The 19117-nt window shown below is 42.3% G+C and overlaps 1 protein-coding gene across 1 annotated transcript in view; it reads left to right on the plus strand.

Moving 5' to 3' along the window:
* Stk39 (serine threonine kinase 39) overlaps positions 1-19117 on the plus strand; it is a 275200-nt gene that overhangs the window by 106038 nt on the left and 150045 nt on the right. The window contains exons 9-10 of the mRNA XM_005393429.2: positions 5124-5172; positions 5275-5340. Of these exons, the coding sequence (XP_005393486.1) occupies positions 5124-5172; positions 5275-5340 (115 nt within the window). The remainder of the gene's footprint in view (positions 1-5123; positions 5173-5274; positions 5341-19117) is intronic.

Genomic DNA, 19117 nt, shown 5'->3' on the forward strand with positions numbered 1-19117 from the left:
TTTTTTTTGGTTTTTCTCCGGTCCCGGGAACCGAACTCACGACCTTGCGCTTGCCAGGCAGGCGCTTTTGCCGCTGAGCTAAATCCCCAGCCCCGAGATTTTTCTTACAAGAGAGAACTGACATGTTGGAGCCTTTTGTCTCCTGGAAGTCTGTGTTTTGCATCAAGATAGACAAAAAGTTACTTTTATGTGCCCAGTAAGACATCTTGCTATTACTTAAAACAGTGAGCCTTGATCTTGTAGATTACATGTTTTGTGTGGATGTCAGTGTGTAAAAAGAACCAGCATTTTCTTTGAGTGATACGAGGGTGGGTTTATCTGTTAAATTTATCCGTTAGAAATGAGTAAGACTTGGCTATTTCTTGGAGAAGGATGGAGTGAGAAAAGCAGCGCTGCCTGAGGTCAGTGAGCTGTTAGAACTCATTAATGCAAGATGTCGGAACTATTTAAACTATATCATATTTGTTCCGAATCCTTTGGGAATTATTTTAAGTCTCAGTGGACTTTGGTTCATCCATATGTATTAACTGAATCCTTTAAGAGATTTTCTTCTGAGAATGTTGGTATTTGCAGACTACTGCATTGTTTTGAAGGACTTAAAACTGAATCATCAGTCTCAGCCTGGGCCATTGCTTTGTTTGCTGGTAGTATTCTAACATTTCTTGTAAGACAGTGTTTGTTTTTTTGTTACATTGAACTGCTTGGTGATTGTTAGCAGCCATGGTCTGCTAACAGGCGTGGTCATGCAGAATTCTTTCTCTTACAGTACTGTGCTAAAAGCCAGGTGGGACGGATGGCTCCCCAGTAACCATTTATTGGTTACTATAGTGTTAAACTAAAAAAATAAGTAAATAGACAAAAGCTGAAACCCCAAACCCCCAAGGTCACATGGGCAGCAGGCTCTTCTCCTTTCCTCACACTCGCCTTCACTTTCTTCCCTCATTTCTCCCAGTCCCTTTCCCCCGTACTTTCTCGTGGAGGTACTTTGGCACATGTGGGATTTTACCCCAAAGCTGTAAACACTTCAGCTAACTTGAGCATAAAAAGAAATCACTGACCTGCTGTTTATTCTCCATAGAGAGTTGGAATGACCTATAACTTAATGTCTTAAGTCTGTTAAAAAACAATGAATGTAGTTCCTGTAAGCTGCTTCTAACTTCTTATAGCATCATGTTTTTGTATTGCCGATAAACGCTGTGGGTGGAGTGGAGGGCAGAGAAAGGGGTTTTCTCTGCAGCGTTCTTTTCCCCTTCATTGTTTTGGTTACCATAGAAATGACCTTGCTGGAGACTGGAAAGATTTTCCCAGCCCTATATCTCAAGGTATGCCTGGCATTTCCCAGCCTTCTCTCTACTTCAATCCCCCACTTGACCCTTTCTGTGCAGGAGAGTGGGGGCGAGGCAGAGGAAAGAAGGGAGCGTTTTGACTCCACATCGGTGCTTCCCCTGTCCACCTCCCCTTTCTGGTGGCTCAAGTCTTACTTCTGTTACATCTTTCTCCCATTTCCCACTGCATGGAACAGGTTCTCAGACTCTGATGCTGCAGGACTTTCAGTTCTGTGTCCCATGGTGGGGCAGCATCACTTTCCCCTCCTAAGTGATCATAGCCTGAAATGGAGCGATAACAGTTTTGTGTACTGGGAATATAACAATGAATGCTGTGTGGGCCCTGCCTTGGAAGGGCATAGAACCCAGGAGGGTGGAGGCAGAGAGGCATGGGTACAGATAAACACAGAAGGGGAGTTGGGTGGAGAGTGAGCGTGTGAGCACAGCTGGGAGGGGTGAATTGTGCTGGTGCAAACTGGGAGAGTATCTTTGAAGGGGATGGCATCCAAATTGTGTCTTGACTGATGAGTGAGGTGCGCCAGTGGTGATGGAACATTCTAGAGCAAGAAAAGCAATGTGTGCTCTGTCACCAAAGAGCAAGAGATGGTGAGGGCATGGTGTACTCGCAGGAGAGAGTGCATAAGCATGAGGGAGGTGAGGCAGAAGGAGTGAGGGTCTAGCAAATTTATTTTTATCTTAGGCCCCCTGAGCTCACTGAGGATGGGCAAGAAAGGGTAGGAGTGACTTTGTTTTCTCTTTCTCTCTCTCTCTCTCTCTCTTTCTTTCTTTCTCCCCCTCCCCCTCCTTCTCCCCCCCCCCACACTAACTTGGGATGCATCGGTGGATGGTGAGTTGGAATGAGGCGCAGTGGCAGAGAGACCACCTGGGACACTGTTCTGTGTTAGGCAGAGATGCAGCCTTGTTGCAGACCAAACAATGATAATCATCTGAATTTTAAAAGTTTTTTTTCTCAGTTTTTAAAAAAACAAATCTAAATTATTTTGTAGACTTCCTGGTTTTCTGTTTCTCTGAGATGGGGGTCTTGCTCTGTTGCTCAGGCTGGCTTTGAACTCCTGGGCTCAGGTGATCCTCCCATCTCACGCTCTCAGGTTGCTTGCACTGCAGGTTTGTACTGTCTCAGCTGGATAGCTTCTTTGCTTTTAAAATTTTGATTCCTTGTGCAAGTCCAAGCCATTGCACAGCGGCTCTACTCCCATTCTCTCTGCAGCCCTTGTCCAGACACCCAGATAAAATCCTGAAGGTCTGATGTGCTGCTCGTTCTGTTTGAGGCTATCAGCACACTCACCCTTTCCGGCCAGGCTTAGTTTTAGAAGGCACTGCTTCCTTCTGTCCTTATTCTGTATCATGCGCCTGCCTCCCAACATAAAGGCTGACAAATAGCAGGTGCTCAGTAAATACATACTGAAAGCATGTGAGGGTGAATATGGAGTAAGTGGAGACCAAATACATCGCAGACAGTCAGGAAGGCTGTACATTAAAGTAACAGCCAAGGTAAATCATGTTCAATGCTTAGATTTTTTTGTAATTTTTAAATTTTGTGCTTGTTAAAGTAGGTACAAATTCATGAATTTAATGAGCTTACCAAGGTATGTGGTGCACCTGTTGTTAGGCCTTTATTTACTCAAAACAATTGGCAGCCCGCAGCTGTTTATTGTAGTAGAGAGGGAGACTCTGGGTCTTTGTGAGGCACCTGTAGACAGTGTTCCACTTGGAGTTTGCAGAAAAAATAATCAAGTTAGATAGAGATTTTCTTTGCACACAGATACAGTTCATGGCTCCTGTAGACTGAGACAGTTTGTACTTAATGACGTTTCTTAATTCTTTTTTATGCTTGGGCTTGGTCCCTGGGGACATTTTAGTGGCACTCCCTGGCTCCAAAGCAGGGGTTTCTGATCCTTTCAAGTCTGAGGACTCCTTTTGAACTTTTACTTCTTGCCGCAGTATGATACAGCACTGCTGTACTTCTGGTAGTCATTATCTGAGAGACGACCTAATGATATTCAGTGAAACTTCCTCTCCCCTCCTGTGTCTTGATTGTGAAAAATTTAAAACATACAGAAAAACTGCAAAAATATTGCAGTGATTACTTCTGTATCATTACCTAGATTCAAAAATTACTAACATTTTCAATATTTTTTCTCTCTACATTTTATTAAACTGTTTGAAAGTAAATAAGACTTGTATTTCAGCTTGCATTTCCTACAAGTAAGGACACACTTCCAGATAAACAGTACTTAAGAAAGAAAATGAATAGTAATTTCCTAAAATTGTCAGCTATCACACGTCTCTAATTATTCCTCGGTAACTTTTGTGACTTCTGCCTTTCCAAGCCTGGCATTCAGTCAAGAGTCAGGTGGTGCATTGGCTTTGGGATTTGTTGTCGTCTTGCACAGCACCCTCATGTTTCCCCCCTGACCCCTTTGGGAGATATCAGGCCTGTTGCCCGACTGTGCTGTACTCTAGATTTGATGTTTTCCTGCCTGGTGTGTGTGTGTGTGTGTGTGTGTGTGTGTGTGTGTGTGTGCATGTGCTTGGTGCAGAGGATTGGACTCAGCTTTGTGCATGCCACACTAGCACTCTACCACTGAGCCCAATCCCCACTCCATTTGGCTGACTTTTTAGAGGAAATATTAATAAAAGAAAGTAGTCTTTATGGAAAAGGCCAGTTTAAACAAAATGCTTAAAGTAGAAAATGAGTATTCTGCCACCTCCTATGAAATAATTATTTAAGGCAAAATGCAAAAATCATTATGGGAAGGGTTTTCAGGAAGATGATATCTGTACAGTGCCAAAGTATTACCCAACAGAGTACTTGCTAATTGCAGTGGGGAAAACATAGCTTTACTGAGAAGGGCGTTAGAGCCTGGGGACCAGGTGGTTAAACCTAGCATCACCAGCAGTGAAAAAGCCGCCTATGAGACGCTGCAGTCACAAATGCTTGCTATTTTTGTGAGACACTGCTTGAGTATTTCAGATCCAAAATGCTGGGAACTTTCAGATTCCAGGTTGTTTTTGGATTTGGGTGTATCTGAAGTCTTCACTACACCCCTAATCTGAAAATCCAAAATCTGAAATACGCCAAAGTCAGAACCATCTCTAGCATCATGTGAGCACTCAGAGGGTTGATGAAACCTAGCCAAAGCTTTTGACCTAACTTGTAGTTTACAGAACCATGTGCTAGAGAAATGAGTTACATGACCCCGTGAGGAAACAATCAGGCCTGGGTAGTAATGCTTTTGAGTGAATTTGCATTTTACTGATCACATCACACCTCCCTCTGAGAAACAGTAGTCCATGTACACTTGGGACAGGCTCCCTCGCAGGGTAGACTGAGTGTGGACACAAACTGTAGACCCCTTGCGGCAGCTGCTGCTCCTGGGGAGTCACAGAGCACAGGAAACTATATAGTTTGTTTGACATGGTCACATTGCAGCTTGTAAGTTTCTCAATAAATATGGGAGTTTAGCTCACGAACTTGTCAGTCTGCCACCTTTTAGAAACATTTCACTTTTGAAGTGTAAGAATGAATGATGGGAAATTGATCATGCCCCAAGCATTTAACTTAGAATGAGTTTGTGTGTTTTGCGGTAGATGTATTTAGAAAGAACTAGAAAATGGGCACTGTTTTATTTGGTGCCAGCTCATGATTAATTTACTTCCTGGTTTTGTTAATCTAAAATTGGACCTCCAGAAAGACTCAAGTTAAGTTGTATCATCAAGGCAGTGTTTTTATTAAGTGGTCATTGTTTCAATTCTAATTTATTATTGATCTTTCAGGCCCACAGCAGCAGAACTTTTAAAATGCAAATTCTTCCAGAAAGCCAAGGTAACATGCTTAAAAACCCAAGTACATCTGCTATTTTGAAATCAGTATGAATTTATATGTATCCTATTTGGTGTTAAACTCTTGGGATCATTTGTTTTTCAGAACAGAGAGTACCTGATTGAGAAGCTGCTCACAAGAACACCAGACATAGCCCAAAGAGCCAAGAAGGTAAGTGTCACTAGTCCTAGCCACCCTGGGGGAGCACCCGTAGAAAATGAAACGCACAGAAATGAAAGCCCATGGAAATGAAACCCATAGAAAAATTTTAAAAAGTTTCCTAGGATGTGTTACGTGGAGGGTATCTGATTAGTGGTCACTCAGATAAATACTGCCTTTGCCTTTCGGTTATCTTAGTCTGCTGTTGAATGTTTGGCTGCGGAAACAATGTGAAATTCAGATGATTCATTTTCCCAGTTAGCAGCTTTGCTGAAAGATTAGAAGACGGATATGATGAGGTTCACACACCGGAGAGGTAAAATAGCCTTGAGTCGCTTCACTCTAGGTTTCTCAGAAGAGGAAGGGTCAGTTTTTAAACACAGTCTGAAATGATAAAATTGAAAACATTTGTTTGTAAAGGTAATTTGACTACCTGTGGAATAGAGTTCTTCCCTCGTAAAAGAACCGTGGTCCCTTTCGTAGTTTGCCTCATGTTAAGTAAATCATGTTCATGATCACTTGAAAAACCTTCCGTTCTGCACTTCACATTTTTAAATGCTTTGTGTGAGAGTGTTATTTATGGAATTCATTGTGATATGAAACTTAACAAAATGTAACCATTGGTTTGGTTTAGCTTAGCTTTTCAAATGATATTAAATATTTAGATTGAAAAATTTTTATTAGTCATACATTAAGAAAGAGAAGTTCTCCCTGTCCCCACTTTCAAATTACAGACAAAGGTGCTAGGAATCTGAGTTGTCTGACTTCTAAATAAAATTGGCAAGGAAACACGTAGAGAGGGCAGCTCCTCATACCCAGGGATATGTAACTGAGTGTTAACTTCCGGGCAAAGATTGTGTAGCAAATATATTTAGCTGATGCTTCAGAATTGTTTCAAACAGATTTAAAAACCTTCTTAATGGAATGACGCCTGCCCCCCACCCCCCATGGGCAAGATATCTGAGCTCTTCTCCCCAAACCGAACTCTGGGATGGGCTGGTTTCTGGATGTGTTGGTCACTTTCCCATTGCTGGGACAAAATTCCTAACCAACAGCTCTTAAAAGATGAGAGGTTTATTTCATTCACAGTTTCTAGTGGGTTCAGTTCGAAGTCTGTGCGCTGCAAGGTAGACATCATGTGGAAGGGCCTGGGAAGGACAGCTGGTTTTCTCATGGCTGCCGGAAACAGAGACAGAAGGAGGGCCCAGGGACAAGAGTACCTTTTTCCAAGTCATGCCCCCAGTGACCCACTTCAAGCCAGGCTCCTAACGGCACATCCAGCTGTAGACTTGTCAGTTGGCTGATGAGTACTGTGCCATGATCCAGTCACCTTCTGTGTGTCTGAGACTTGTGGGGGCCATTTTCAATCTCAACATTGGGCTTGGGAGGGGCATTACTGTATGGACCTTAGAGAAGTTTGTCATCCGGACGTCTCTGAGGGGACATGGCCATCGAGGGGCACATCTAGGGGGAAGCACAGAAGGCCAAAGCTTCTGTCTGAGACAACACATTAGAATCTGGAGATGCCTAATCAGTTTGGAGACTCCTGGCAGCCAGCTATGGGAGATTCCTGGAGACACTCCTGGGGTGTTGGACTCTGGGCCCAGGCCTTTTGATCAAGTGTTGGCTTGTCCCCCAAACCTCATGTGGTCATAACTGGGGCTTTTCAGAGGCTGCAGAATCTAGAGTGTGTGACACCGGGGTTGATTTCATAGTGCAATGCTAGGGTTAAGGCACTGGGATTGAGGGTGTGTGATTACTAAATTAGTCCACTGGTTGGTTTGGCACCCACCCTAAACTGGGTAGCCTGGATAGAATATAAAAGGGACAGAAAAAGGCTGCTGTTGTCGCTTGGGGCTTGCTAGCTTGTCTTTGCCGTCTTCTGCTTGCCATAAACTGTTTTTCTTCTGCGATGCCCCTCTGTTATGCCACCCTGCCTTGGAGCCAGCCAGTTATGGACTGAAACCTCTACAAACTGTGAGCTACATAAACTTCCTGTGCTTTAACTTTGGGTATTGAGTATTTTTTATCTCAGCAATGAGAAAAGTAACTAGACAGATCATATGCCTAAAAGCATCAGCAAGAGGGGCAAACAGCTATATACTCAGCTCTTGGTTTGTATAGCATGCTTGTGTAGAGGACTGTGCTGTTTTTGTTTGTTTGCCTGTTTGTAAAGGTCTCCATATATATATGTGTATATATATTTTATTTATTTATTTATTGTTGGAAGTTTCATCTATTCTCACCCTGTTAGCTGTTTCCTAATAGCTGCAGTGGTTTTCCAGATCTGCTTTCTCTCCAGAGCTTTACCATTACGCCTCCAGCTCCTTGTTAAATGGCTACCACTTTCCTAGTTGCCCTGATTGCAAACAGTCTGACCCCTGCCCAAGCCAACTCTTCCTGCTCTCTGTATTTCTTCTGCAGCCCCCAGCCACACAAGTAAGACCTCACCCACCTTGTCTGCTCCATCTGATCATTTGCTATGTCCTCTTCACCTTTCCCTCCACCACTGAGCCAGAAGCTTTTTTCTCCTCTATTTTTTGTTTGGTTCTGTTTTTTTGTTTTTGAAACAGAGTCGCACTGTATAGTTCAGGCTGGCCCTGGAACTGCCTGTGTAGTACATAACATGTGGCTGGCTTCAAATTCATGGCCATCCTCCTGCCTCAGTTACCTGGGTGCTGGGACCACAGGCATGCACCACGCTTAGCTCCTGCTCTGATTTCAACTGGATAATTGCAGTATATTTCTAAATTTCCAGTTTTCCTTTTTAATCTTCCTTAGACACTCTAGAAGATTAACTTTCTGACTATACTCAAGGATAGTTTCTAAAGTTAAACGAAAATAATCACAAGAGTACATAAAAAGTAGAAATGTAAAAAATAGCTCCTACCTTATAAAAGCTAAGGTCCTTACTATTGAATTTATAGTACAATTCAATTTCCAGCCTTATGTTTAACCTCAGCCAGACTGAGCCACCTGTAGTTCCCACCACACAGCCTATACTTTTTCGGGACTTCCATCAATTTGAGAAAATGAAGACTCTGTTTAGGGTGTGGCTTTCTTCCCTTTTCTCTTTGTTTTAAGTGTATATATTACATACCAGTATGTCTTCGTTACTTTTTACACTGCTAAGCGAAAGATACTCGACTCTCACAATTTAAAGGAGGAAAGGTTTATTTATCTCAGTTTGTAGAGATTTTAGTCCATAGCTGGCTGGCTCCAAGGCATGGTGGCATGGCAGAGGGGTATCACAGAGGAGAAACAGTGCATGGCATGGCCGGGCAGGCAGAAGGCAGCAAGCAGTGGCAGCATCAGAAGAGCAGTAGCCTACCTCTTTTCTGTCCCTTATATTGTATCCAGTCTGCCTGCCCTTTGAGTGGTGCTAAGTACACCCAGGGTGGGGTACCCTTAATTCCAGTATCACACCCTTTATCCCAGCATCATACACCCTAGATCCAGCCAGCTCTGAAAAACCCCTCCTTTGAGTGCATGAAGCTTTGTGGGGACATCTAGACACAAACCGTAACACAGTGTGTTAGGCGTTCTTTGCCCGATTTTGCAGATGTCTTAATCAATAAGCAGCTAGAGTTTTAAGAGACGTGATTTTCCAACCATGTCTTCATCTGATATTATGCTCCTTGATTTTACACTTAAACTTTAGCCTCATTTTTTCATTCACTCTTCAAATGGAAAATGATATCTTAATAGTGCATAGAGCAGCAAAGGGAGAATATCAGCAGTTCTTTAAGCATCTTGAAGGAAGGAGAGTGTGGCTCGCAGTGTGTTGTCCTGGCTTTCTAGCTTCATGAAGTTGGCACTTCTTCTATTAAGGGCACTTGGGTTACAGGCTTTACTATACTCCTTCCTTATAGATTCTTTGCAGTATGCACCATTATAGTGCATTTCTTTTTTCATAGTGTATGCCCAGAAATATTTGCTGACTGAATTCATAGGTTCTCAAGCGTGCCAGCGAAAGGCCTTTTGAAAATGTTTTTCAATCCCTCAAAGTCCCCCAAATGCTTGGTGTACACCTGCTCCTAGGACTCCTGGTGATGGTGGGAAACCTCCCCATCTCCGTGCTGCTATCTTGTGATGTTGGTAAACAACCACAGTGTTTTTGGTTGGAAACTTCTCATGCAGACTTAGCCATGGGAAGTAGTTGTTATTTTAATCATCATGCGCAATGAAAACCTTTATTATAAGATGGCTTCACATTTCCTTGGTTTTTACAGTGTCTCAGTAACTTCTGTTGAGAAGTTGGCACAGGCTCATTAGTGTTATTCATATTTTTCATTCATGGACTTCTGTTACTTATCCTCCTATTTGCTGTGCTATTTCCTAGTTGATTCTCTCTGGCTTCCATGGGGTAGTTATTCCTCAGAGGCCACTTGATGCCAGCACTTTAATTTTCATCTTCTCAGTGTTGTTTTTCAAATAGAAGCAGAGAACCCATCGGTGTACTAGTGTTTAAATGACAACTGTGGTTCTTGGTGAAGCTCTTGAGCATGTTGGCAACTATGATGATTGGAAACTTACTGTTATAAAAACATTCTCTTCTCCTCCCTTTTGGTAACAAAAATTGAAAGATACTTTTCTCTACCATGAGTGATTTTCATAGTTAATAGAGATAGTGGCTTGTGGCGTAACTGCTCTCAGAGTGCCATGCACCCCACCAGCACAGTTCTTCTGAGAGAGCTAGAAGCCATCACACCCTTGTTCAGCCAGACTGTGAGGCCTTGGTTGGGAGCCTTGGTTGGGTAGGTGATCTTCCCTTCATCCAGATTGCTCCTCGGTGTCCAAAACAGTAAATAAATAAAATAGAAACAAACCATGTGGCTTGATACTTACAATGTGAAATGACTTTTTCCCTATGTTTGATAATTTATACAAGTTAGGGATATTTTTTCTTCCTATAGAACATGTAGTCAATTCTTGGTCCTTCTGTTGACAGACAGTATTATTTAGGTATAATCTAGATTTTCTTTGGCAATATTTTTTCTATCTGTGAAGTAGAAATTCTCCCCAGCCTAAGGCATGTACTGAAGGATAATGAGAGAATCAGTGTTTCTGGATTCCACGGTACTGTATATGTTCTATATGAGAATGTGCTAATAATGATGCCTGCAACAGAGTTAAGCTCAGCTATATCACTTCAACTCTGCACTTATCCTTGTTCATGAAAAGAAAAGGCTTCACAGCCATTACTCCCTCTTATACGACTGTCGAGGAACTCATTTCCAGCTGTCCTTTGGGATTTGAAAGCTTAACCATGAAGTGTGTTATCATGTACTCCACTGGCTTCATTTGGTGAATTCTGTTACAATGGAATGCAGATGCCTAGGACGCTGTGCATCTTTTGTAGGAACATTTAATCCACAGTGTGGGCTGTTGTCTAAGTTTTATGCTAGTGACATGAACCTTGAGTCATCACGTTCAGACTTTCCGTGGCTTCCTAAAACCCACAAATGGCAGGACAAAGGGCAAGGAGCTAGTAGCCACACAGTTGTGTTAATGCCAGCTGCTTAGCCAAAGAATGTATTGGCTCCAGAGAAGGATGAGGTCAGAAAATTTAATATACAGTTATTATGGGTGCCTGTGTTTTCACAGGAAGTGGGATTATTGGAGAATTTTTCCCTGGATGCACAAAGAAACCACACTGGAAAGTTAAACAGAATTCTTCCTCATTAGGTCAAGGAGAAAGGGATATTGTATTGGTGCTGCATTTGGATAAAATCATTGTGAACTGGAAAGATCAGGACATTATTTATAAGGCCCAGAATTTCTTATATCAGTCTGTAAAATTAGTTTCATGTTAAGGACCCAAGGCTGTGGTCCCTATTTGATCCTCCTGTGTGCTTAGGAATTAATGGGTAGAAATATTAATTCACATTTATAGAATACTGTATATCAATCATTTGACCTATATTTTTACTTTTTATTTTGACATATCTTTAGACTTATAGAAATGAGAAACAGGAAATTACAGACAAGATGCTTTTTACTTCTAACTACTTCCATCTGAATTTCCTAAAAGCAAGAACACTGCCACAGGTTACAGTAGTACAGTTATCAAAATCAGGGTATTAACAATGATACAGTGCTATTGTATACGTTCTAAATCTTAATCAGATTTTGCTACTTCTGTCAGTTTTCTCGCAGATATCATATATCTGGGGCAGGAGCCAATCCAGGATGACTCAGTTGCTGTGCCTCCTTCAGTCTGCAGCAGATTGGTTTTTGTTTTTTCTTTTGCAATTGTGACACTTTCAGAGAACATAGGCCAGTTGTTTTGTAAACTCACTGTGCGTTTTGTGACAGGAGACCTCAGAAGCGGCGCTGTGTTCTGTCCGGTGTGTCATACTAGGAGGCACGTGATGCTGACGTACCCGCTCAGTGGTGGTGTTAACTTTGGTGTCGTTTCAGGTGGTACCTTCCAGCCTTTTCCTTGTAAACACAAGCATTGTTTCTTAGTAGGAGAGGTCCATTAACATTACACTCATTCAGAACAAATATCAAAAGGTGGAGTGAAGTTACTCACTGTATTGGCTCATGATTCTTTCTAGGAAATATTTATGCTTTCTGTATTTATGACTGTACATTCATAACATGCCAGTGATAGAATTTCCCTGTGCTTTCTAAGCAATCTTGCCCACAAGGTGCTCTTGGCTGTCAGGTTTAGGTAAGAGACTGAGGTAGTGCAGCTGTAGTCCTTGCATTTAGTTTGCAGACAGCAATACCCAGAGCTGTACTTCACCCTGGGTGAGCTGCTGAGCCTCTCTGAGCCGAGTCTGTGCAGCGGAGCAGTGACATTTGCGTTATATTGGTGTGTGGACAAGTACTGATCTGTGCAGGATGTCTGGCCCTGTGTTGGACTTGCAGCCGGTGTGCAGTGCATAGTGCTGTCATGACTATCACGTCGATAAGGAGAAGGGTTATCGGGGCTCCAGCACACTGGGGGTTGTACAGGTATGTACTGAAATCGAGAGTAAGTAGAGGCCTGATAGTGAGATGTGGGGGAGATGGTGATGGAGATTGTTTCTCTAGTGTTAGATAGAAAGGAGGAAAATCCGCAGAAGCCCATGCGAGAAAGAAAAGACTTGTTGTCCTTACTTCACTGCTGTTACCTGTTCAGCTGTTTTCTTTTCTGACCTCTCAAGTTGCAGGCCATGGCCAAGAACCAGGGCTTTCTCCCTGCAGCAAGCCCGCTCTGCCATGGGAGGTGCAGAGGGTGTGTGAGAGGGTGTGTGTGTAGTAGGAATTGAATGCACACAGCAAATATTCTTTCACAGTTTTCTGGTCACTTTCATGTCTGCTTCTTACTTGTTCCAAACAATCATGCTCGAAGCCAAATAGGGCAGATATCATTATCATACTCTACAGATGGAAGTGTGAGCTGTACAAGGACCTGCCCAGGAAGTCTCACAGCTGCTAAGAGGCATGGGTGAGCCCCTATTCTTATTTCTGGTTACTTGCTCTTCCTAGTAAATCTTGCCTCAAGAGGAAGGAGAGGAAAAAAGAGTGGACAAAAATAAGCAGAGTTAAGTCGCCAAAGTAGTAAAGTGGAGGTGTACTTGTCATTCTCAGAGTGAGTTGTCCACCATTTAACACGTGAGGGAGTGTCCATGCCACTCATGGCCACTTGGGGGTGCTGTGAGCCGATGTCGCTGCAGGAGCTTGGGGAGTTTGGCAGGGTTCTAACAGTTGCGGAGGAAATAAGCGTGCTGGAGATTCTGAAGGGGAGAGAGATGGCCGGTATGAGTTTGGCAGCATTCCAGGTTTTAAATACCTCTCCGAAGCTCAGCTTCTCATTCATAAAAGGCAAAGGCAGTATGTTTGGGAGGACCTCATCAGGCAACTGCCAAGAAGTGTATAGCACAGTGACTGGGACAAAATAGTCAGTGAGTGCTTGTTGTCATCGTTATAGTACATTTCATTATTTTTATAATTGCATGTGCTGTCTTTATTACTAGTTTTGTTATTGCAGTGTTGTTAATTAACTTTTTATAATTCTTATGATCACTACTGCTATGGGAGACACCATCACTGCTATTACTATTTCTGCTTCTGCTCTGACACCCGCTTCCGGCAGTGAGGTGCAGGCAGATGACAGGATATAGTTCAGGCAGTGAAACGTGCTTCTCAGTGGGGAACACAGCGCATGCATCACAGGGCATGCAAAACTCGAAGAGTAGCAGAGAATCAGTGCTCCGGGAGATGGGCACAGCATATGTGCCGTGGGTGTGGGAAAGGTCATGGAGCTGGGAGACGCAGGGGTCATTTACTGTGTACATCTGTGCACTGTGCTAGATACTTGGTTCACGTTTACCTCAATTACTACAGCATTATAGCAGTCAGTGAAGTCCTGAATATGACATATGTTGGAGAAGATAGTTCACGAGGTACGTTAGATTATTAAGAATCATTAAAAATTTTAAAATATGGGTAGAAAAGAAAAATCAAATATTCAGAGAAGGTCAAACCATCCTTAAAGGATTACAAAACTTTAAAATGGAGAAGGATCCTAAATATTTCCTGGTTCACAATTTTCAGTTTAATAGACTTGAAGATGGGGACCTAGGAAGGAATTACCTTGACCAAGGCCATATTGTCAGAGATTGGCAGAGTCCAAAGCTATTTAGTCTGTTCTTTTAGATGAAACAGAGGGAAGCTACATCTGAATTTCTGAAGAATTTCTTCCTCCCTCCTGAAATTTTGGAATTAGTTTATAAGCTATTGAAGGTCACACACTCTCAAGAAACCCGAGAAGGAATTAGGTGATTTCAAATGCTCAGTGAAAGTTTTGTGTTGTTTCAAATTAGCCCGGTAGAGGGCAGCAATGAGTTTTTAGTCAGCAAAAGTTTTGGGTTTTTGCATGTATCAGACTACTTCATAGTAAAGGAATCAAAAATATGTTGGCTCCCTACCAAGCCATGAACACTGGCCGCCTTAGTCAGTTGTGCTGTTATTTTATTGGGCAGGGGATTAAAGGGTAATGTACTTCTCGCTATCACCATTTTTAAATTAAAAATTTGCATTTATCTTGTATATATTTTTTATTAACAAAGTAACTTAACATTTGTGTTTTGCAGAATTCATGTCAAAAACAAATCTCAATTTTGAAGACAGGGTTGGAGAGCTTTCATTATTTTGTATTTGTGGACAAATTAATAGTTCCAGGATTTTGTGTAGAAATGTATAGTTTGCAGGGGGTTGCAGGCTAGTTTCAGAATGTTCTTTGGCTTCTGCAGTTCTCACAGAGCTGGGTAAATAGAGGAGGGAGGGAGTCAAGTACGTAACAACTATGGAGGAGCAGTAGGCCTCCATCTGTGGCCATTGCTACACATATATGGGTGTAATATAAAGTCTCCGGGTAGTTCAGCGGGCCGGAGAGTGCAGTGCTCTTGCAGCTCTGTGTTTTGTACTCTTTCCTTTTGTTGGGAAGCAGCGCTGTGTGCGGAGGAGCCCACAAACTCAAAGGGAGAAGAACAGTGGTGGTTGAGGGTGTTATTTTCATTTTAGAACTTGAAACAGTACACTGGAGAGGTTAAAGTTACCGATCCAACCACAACTGTAACTGGGACAGCTTTCCCGAGAGTATAAACTCATTGGTACTCTCATAAATTTAAAAATGGAAATGTGTTGTTTCTTAAGTCAGTTTAGAACAGAAGTCATTTGGTGAGAACAGTGCTTTTGGTCGCTAGGGGGTGCTATCAGAATAGTTCATTTCAGGCTTGATAGAAATTACTAGCTTTACATCAGCCTTTGAGGCTGTAGATTCTTCCTTTTGTCCTGTGCCTGCTGTGAGGACTGTGATTGGTGTTTATGCTGGGGTGAATTAGGCGGAAGCAAGGGTAGAGGACAGATTGGGAGGAAATATTACAAGGAGTTATTTTCAGTGAAACAGGAGCATTGAGGTGTTTTAAAGATGCATATATTGTGGGCTAGTGACCCCTTCCTGGTTGCCTTTGACTGGGAGCTGAAGGATCCATTCTGGAAATGGTGATTTGCTGGTTCTGACGCCGGGGAAATGTGTGTAACTTTAAATTGAAGTATCTGTTAAAAACACCGAGCTTTGTAAACTTCTACAGATTTGAAAGTCCACTTTTGGAGATCAGAAACAATGATGGAGTTTCTGAGAGATTTCTAAGCGATGCTGATTTTACAGCATTCTCGGTGGAGGACTGATTGTTTTGTCTTGTTGGAAATGAGTAGGCAGAGTCCGTGACTTTATTTCACAGCTAGCTGGGTGATTGCGGTCTGCATATTCAAATGCATGACGTGCTTCATTTTTGCCTTTGGGAAATTTGCTTCTTCCGAAGGCTCGTGTACATGAGTTAACTTACTTGAAACTCACTTTGTATGCATGTCCTGAGAGCAGTCCCCCGGCTGCCTGCTCACCTTGCCACCAGTCTGTCTGTGCTCCCTGAGTGTCTCTAGCAACACACCCCCCAGGGCCACACGGCCAGCAAGGCAGCTGCCCTTTGTATAGCCTCCCAGCTCCTGACCCTCGCATGCCGCTTCTTCTGAAGGTAGATAAACCAGCAAGAATGGAAAGGAATTTGGCTAGCGTTGCAGAGAGCAAATGCCTTTTTGAATCTGTCAGAACCATAACGTAGTAGTTTTTTTCTCAGCACTTTAAAACTTGCCACGTATACGATGAAGTCATGCCACTTGGAAGGCAGGGACCATGAAAGGTTCCCTATGATTTACAAGGGGGATCAGAATATTAAATTAGAAACATTTTATTACAGACACTTGCCTTTAATCCCTCTCAGAATACCCCCTCGCCCCATTTCAAACACATTCATTCCGTCATTCTTGCCACTTTCTGAGGCAGTTCTGGAGGTCCTCTTTCCTGAGTGTCTTTATAAGGTGTGATCAAAAACACAGTGACTACTCCTGGCAAGTGCCAGCCAGCTGAAAGGCAGGGTCTTGAGAACATTACAGTGCGTTCCCATCCACCTTATTTACTAGAACTGGCACTATGTGACTTCTCTCCTCCCCGGAGTCAAAACGACCGGGAAAGGAAACCACTGTGAATCAGTTCAGGACCTCGAGGCAGCCGTGACAGCACAACCGAAGACACTCACACACAAAGAGAGACTTCCAGAACTGCTTCAGGAAGTGGCAAGAAAGACTGGGAAGTTGTTTTCAAAGTGAGGGGGAGAATTTTGTGGGGGGTTAGTGGCAATATGTCTTTTACTATAATAAATATTTAAAATTTAAGCGTTCACTGTAGTTTTGATCACTTTTTGTACGTTCTGCAGCTTCTCCTTTGATCTCTCTTTGTGTCACCCTCTAGCACACCTTTCTAGAATCACCAGTTCTGTGTTTCCACCAGTACAAAGTACGCGTGTGAGAAACCCCATGTGTTTTCTACAAAGGCAGTCTCACTATATAGGAGTCCCCCGTCTCCCCAAACTTGTACCTTTTCAAACCTGCGGCTCTTCTGCATAGCTTTCTCATACACCTGCCCTCTGCCCAGGCTGCCCTGGGCCTTGGGCAGAATCGTGTTGGTCTGGTGTCGTCTGTAGTGTATTTCCTGACACTCTGCCCTCCATCCCATCCTTTGAGGTCTTGGGGAGCAAGGAGGGTGTTGTGTTACTCCCTGGCCCTCGGTGCCTGGCGCTGGCTTGCTCAGTTACTAACTCTCATTTCACTGAGGCTTAGGGAACCAGGGCCGTGGAATCATGGGAATAACCTGGTAGGAATTGATGGGTGGATATGAGGGGATAAAGCAGGTCTACTTTTCTTTTTTTCAATTAATTAATTAATTAATTATTTTAAAGAGAAAGAAGATACACAATTTCAAACCAAGATAATAGGAAGTTAACAATGGTTATTATATTGCATATTATTGTCATCAAAGCAGTTGCTCAGATTACTTCGTTGAAGGTAACAGTAAGTAGTGTAGCAACCATTGTTAATTCCTATCATTTTGTTTTGAGGTCATGTATCACTTTTGTTGTTTGTGTGTTGTTTTGATTTTGTCTTCACTGTTGTTTTGTTAGTCTTTTAATCTTTAAAATAAAAAGTAGCTGCCCAGATTATAAAATATAGGCCTGCAAAACTGATCAAACAATATAAGCACAAACCGTTCCTTTCAATGAACTAATAGAAATTAGCAGTACAATTATCTTAGGTATCTTGTATGTGTGTATATATATGTTTTCTTTTCCTTTCCTTCTTTTCTCCTTTTCTCCTACTTTAGTTTTAAAGGAGACTAGTAACATGTTTTTCAGTTGGTCTTACTTTTTTTTTTTTTTTTGGTCCTATATTCTTGCATTTCAAGTGTGGGACTCAGGGTGTAGTTGATCCTAGCATTAAAACCCTTTATCATTACCAACTTCCTGAGAATCCTAGATGAACCAGTTAACTTAATTCACCTTTGCACCTGATCCTAAAGTAGAATGGTTGAACTTTACCAAATGCTCTATCTCTGTGAATTATGGTTACTTTTGATTGATAGCAAAGATCTGGGTCCTAACACTTGGTGTATTCTCTATTATCGTTTTTTCTCTTAGCTGAGGTCACACAAATTTTCCCATTTCCCCCAATTAAATTAAATTCCAATGTTTAATTAATAAGGTATTCCAAATCTGTAAAATAAAGATATTTTAAGTCCACAGATTTAAAGTCATTTTAGTACTCTTTAATTTTGGGTTATCACTTTTCCCTTTATTTAGGGGAAATCTAAACTTCCTATATCATGAACCAGAAAATGTTTAAAATGAGTATGACATTTTGGAGAAGGGAAGAGGAAAAATATAGGAGGTGATGGACCTCTTGTGCATCCTGGGGAGATGAAGACATCGCTTAGTGGAAGGAAGCAAAGCATTTTCCCCTCCTTCCTCCCCTGACCCTCTCTTTGGGGTCATTTGGTCACTGGCATTGCAGGGGTTTGTACGTTCATCAAATAATAATGGGAAGCAGCTCTGTTCGTTTAGGGGGGTCACTCAAAAAACTTTTTTCTTCAGTCCGTGCTAGGCAAACACTGTACTATGAAGCCGCATTCTCAGCCCTTTTGATTTTGAGACAGGCTCTCACCAAGTTGCCCAGGCTGACCTTGAAGTTGCCATCCTCCTGCCTCAGCCTCCTGAGAAGCTGGGATTATAGGCATGTACCACTGCATCCAGCAAATCTGACTGCCTTAATAGAGACTGAGGACTAATTTTGTTTTTTTTTAAACCAGAAATTTAAAAAAGTGGACATTCCATAGTTTTAACACAAATTAAAATGGAAGGGACCCAGTTAAGGTTGCACTTTGATTAAGCTTCCTATTGAATTACTTCTGACAGTTTCAAGTACTGATTTAGTAAAGTCTCTAATGACTTTTATTTATTTTTTTCTCACAGTAAAAGAATCCTCCTATAGCTTACAAAGCAATAATAAAGCTAAGCAATGCAAACAACAGCTTGTAATTTAACCCAAATTTAAAAGGCCACCTGATGTTGTTTTGGCTGTTGTATAACCCTTTTGTTTGCAGAAGTAAGTAAATTGGGGCTGAACTGGGAACATCCTGTCTTATTAAGGCCAAAAGGGCCTCTTGTGGGTTGAAAATGCTGGTTTTGTGGAAAACTTCAGGAGGCTGACAGAGGAAGGGTCCAGGAAGAGCTCTGCTTCCAGAACTGGGACCACCAAGTCTAGGCTTGAAGGGTAGGAGCAACCCCAGCTCTTGAGACAGGTCGCTCATAGAGCAGTTCTGAGTGACAGCTGCACCCTCCGGGGCCTCCTCTATGATGCGCAGAAACCCCACTGATTTCCAGAGTAAAAACCAGAACCCCCAAAT

This window comes from Chinchilla lanigera, unplaced genomic scaffold, assembly GCF_000276665.1.
Source record: "Chinchilla lanigera isolate Chin_1 unplaced genomic scaffold, ChiLan1.0 scaffold00048, whole genome shotgun sequence".
Taxonomy (NCBI): domain Eukaryota; kingdom Metazoa; phylum Chordata; class Mammalia; order Rodentia; family Chinchillidae; genus Chinchilla; species Chinchilla lanigera.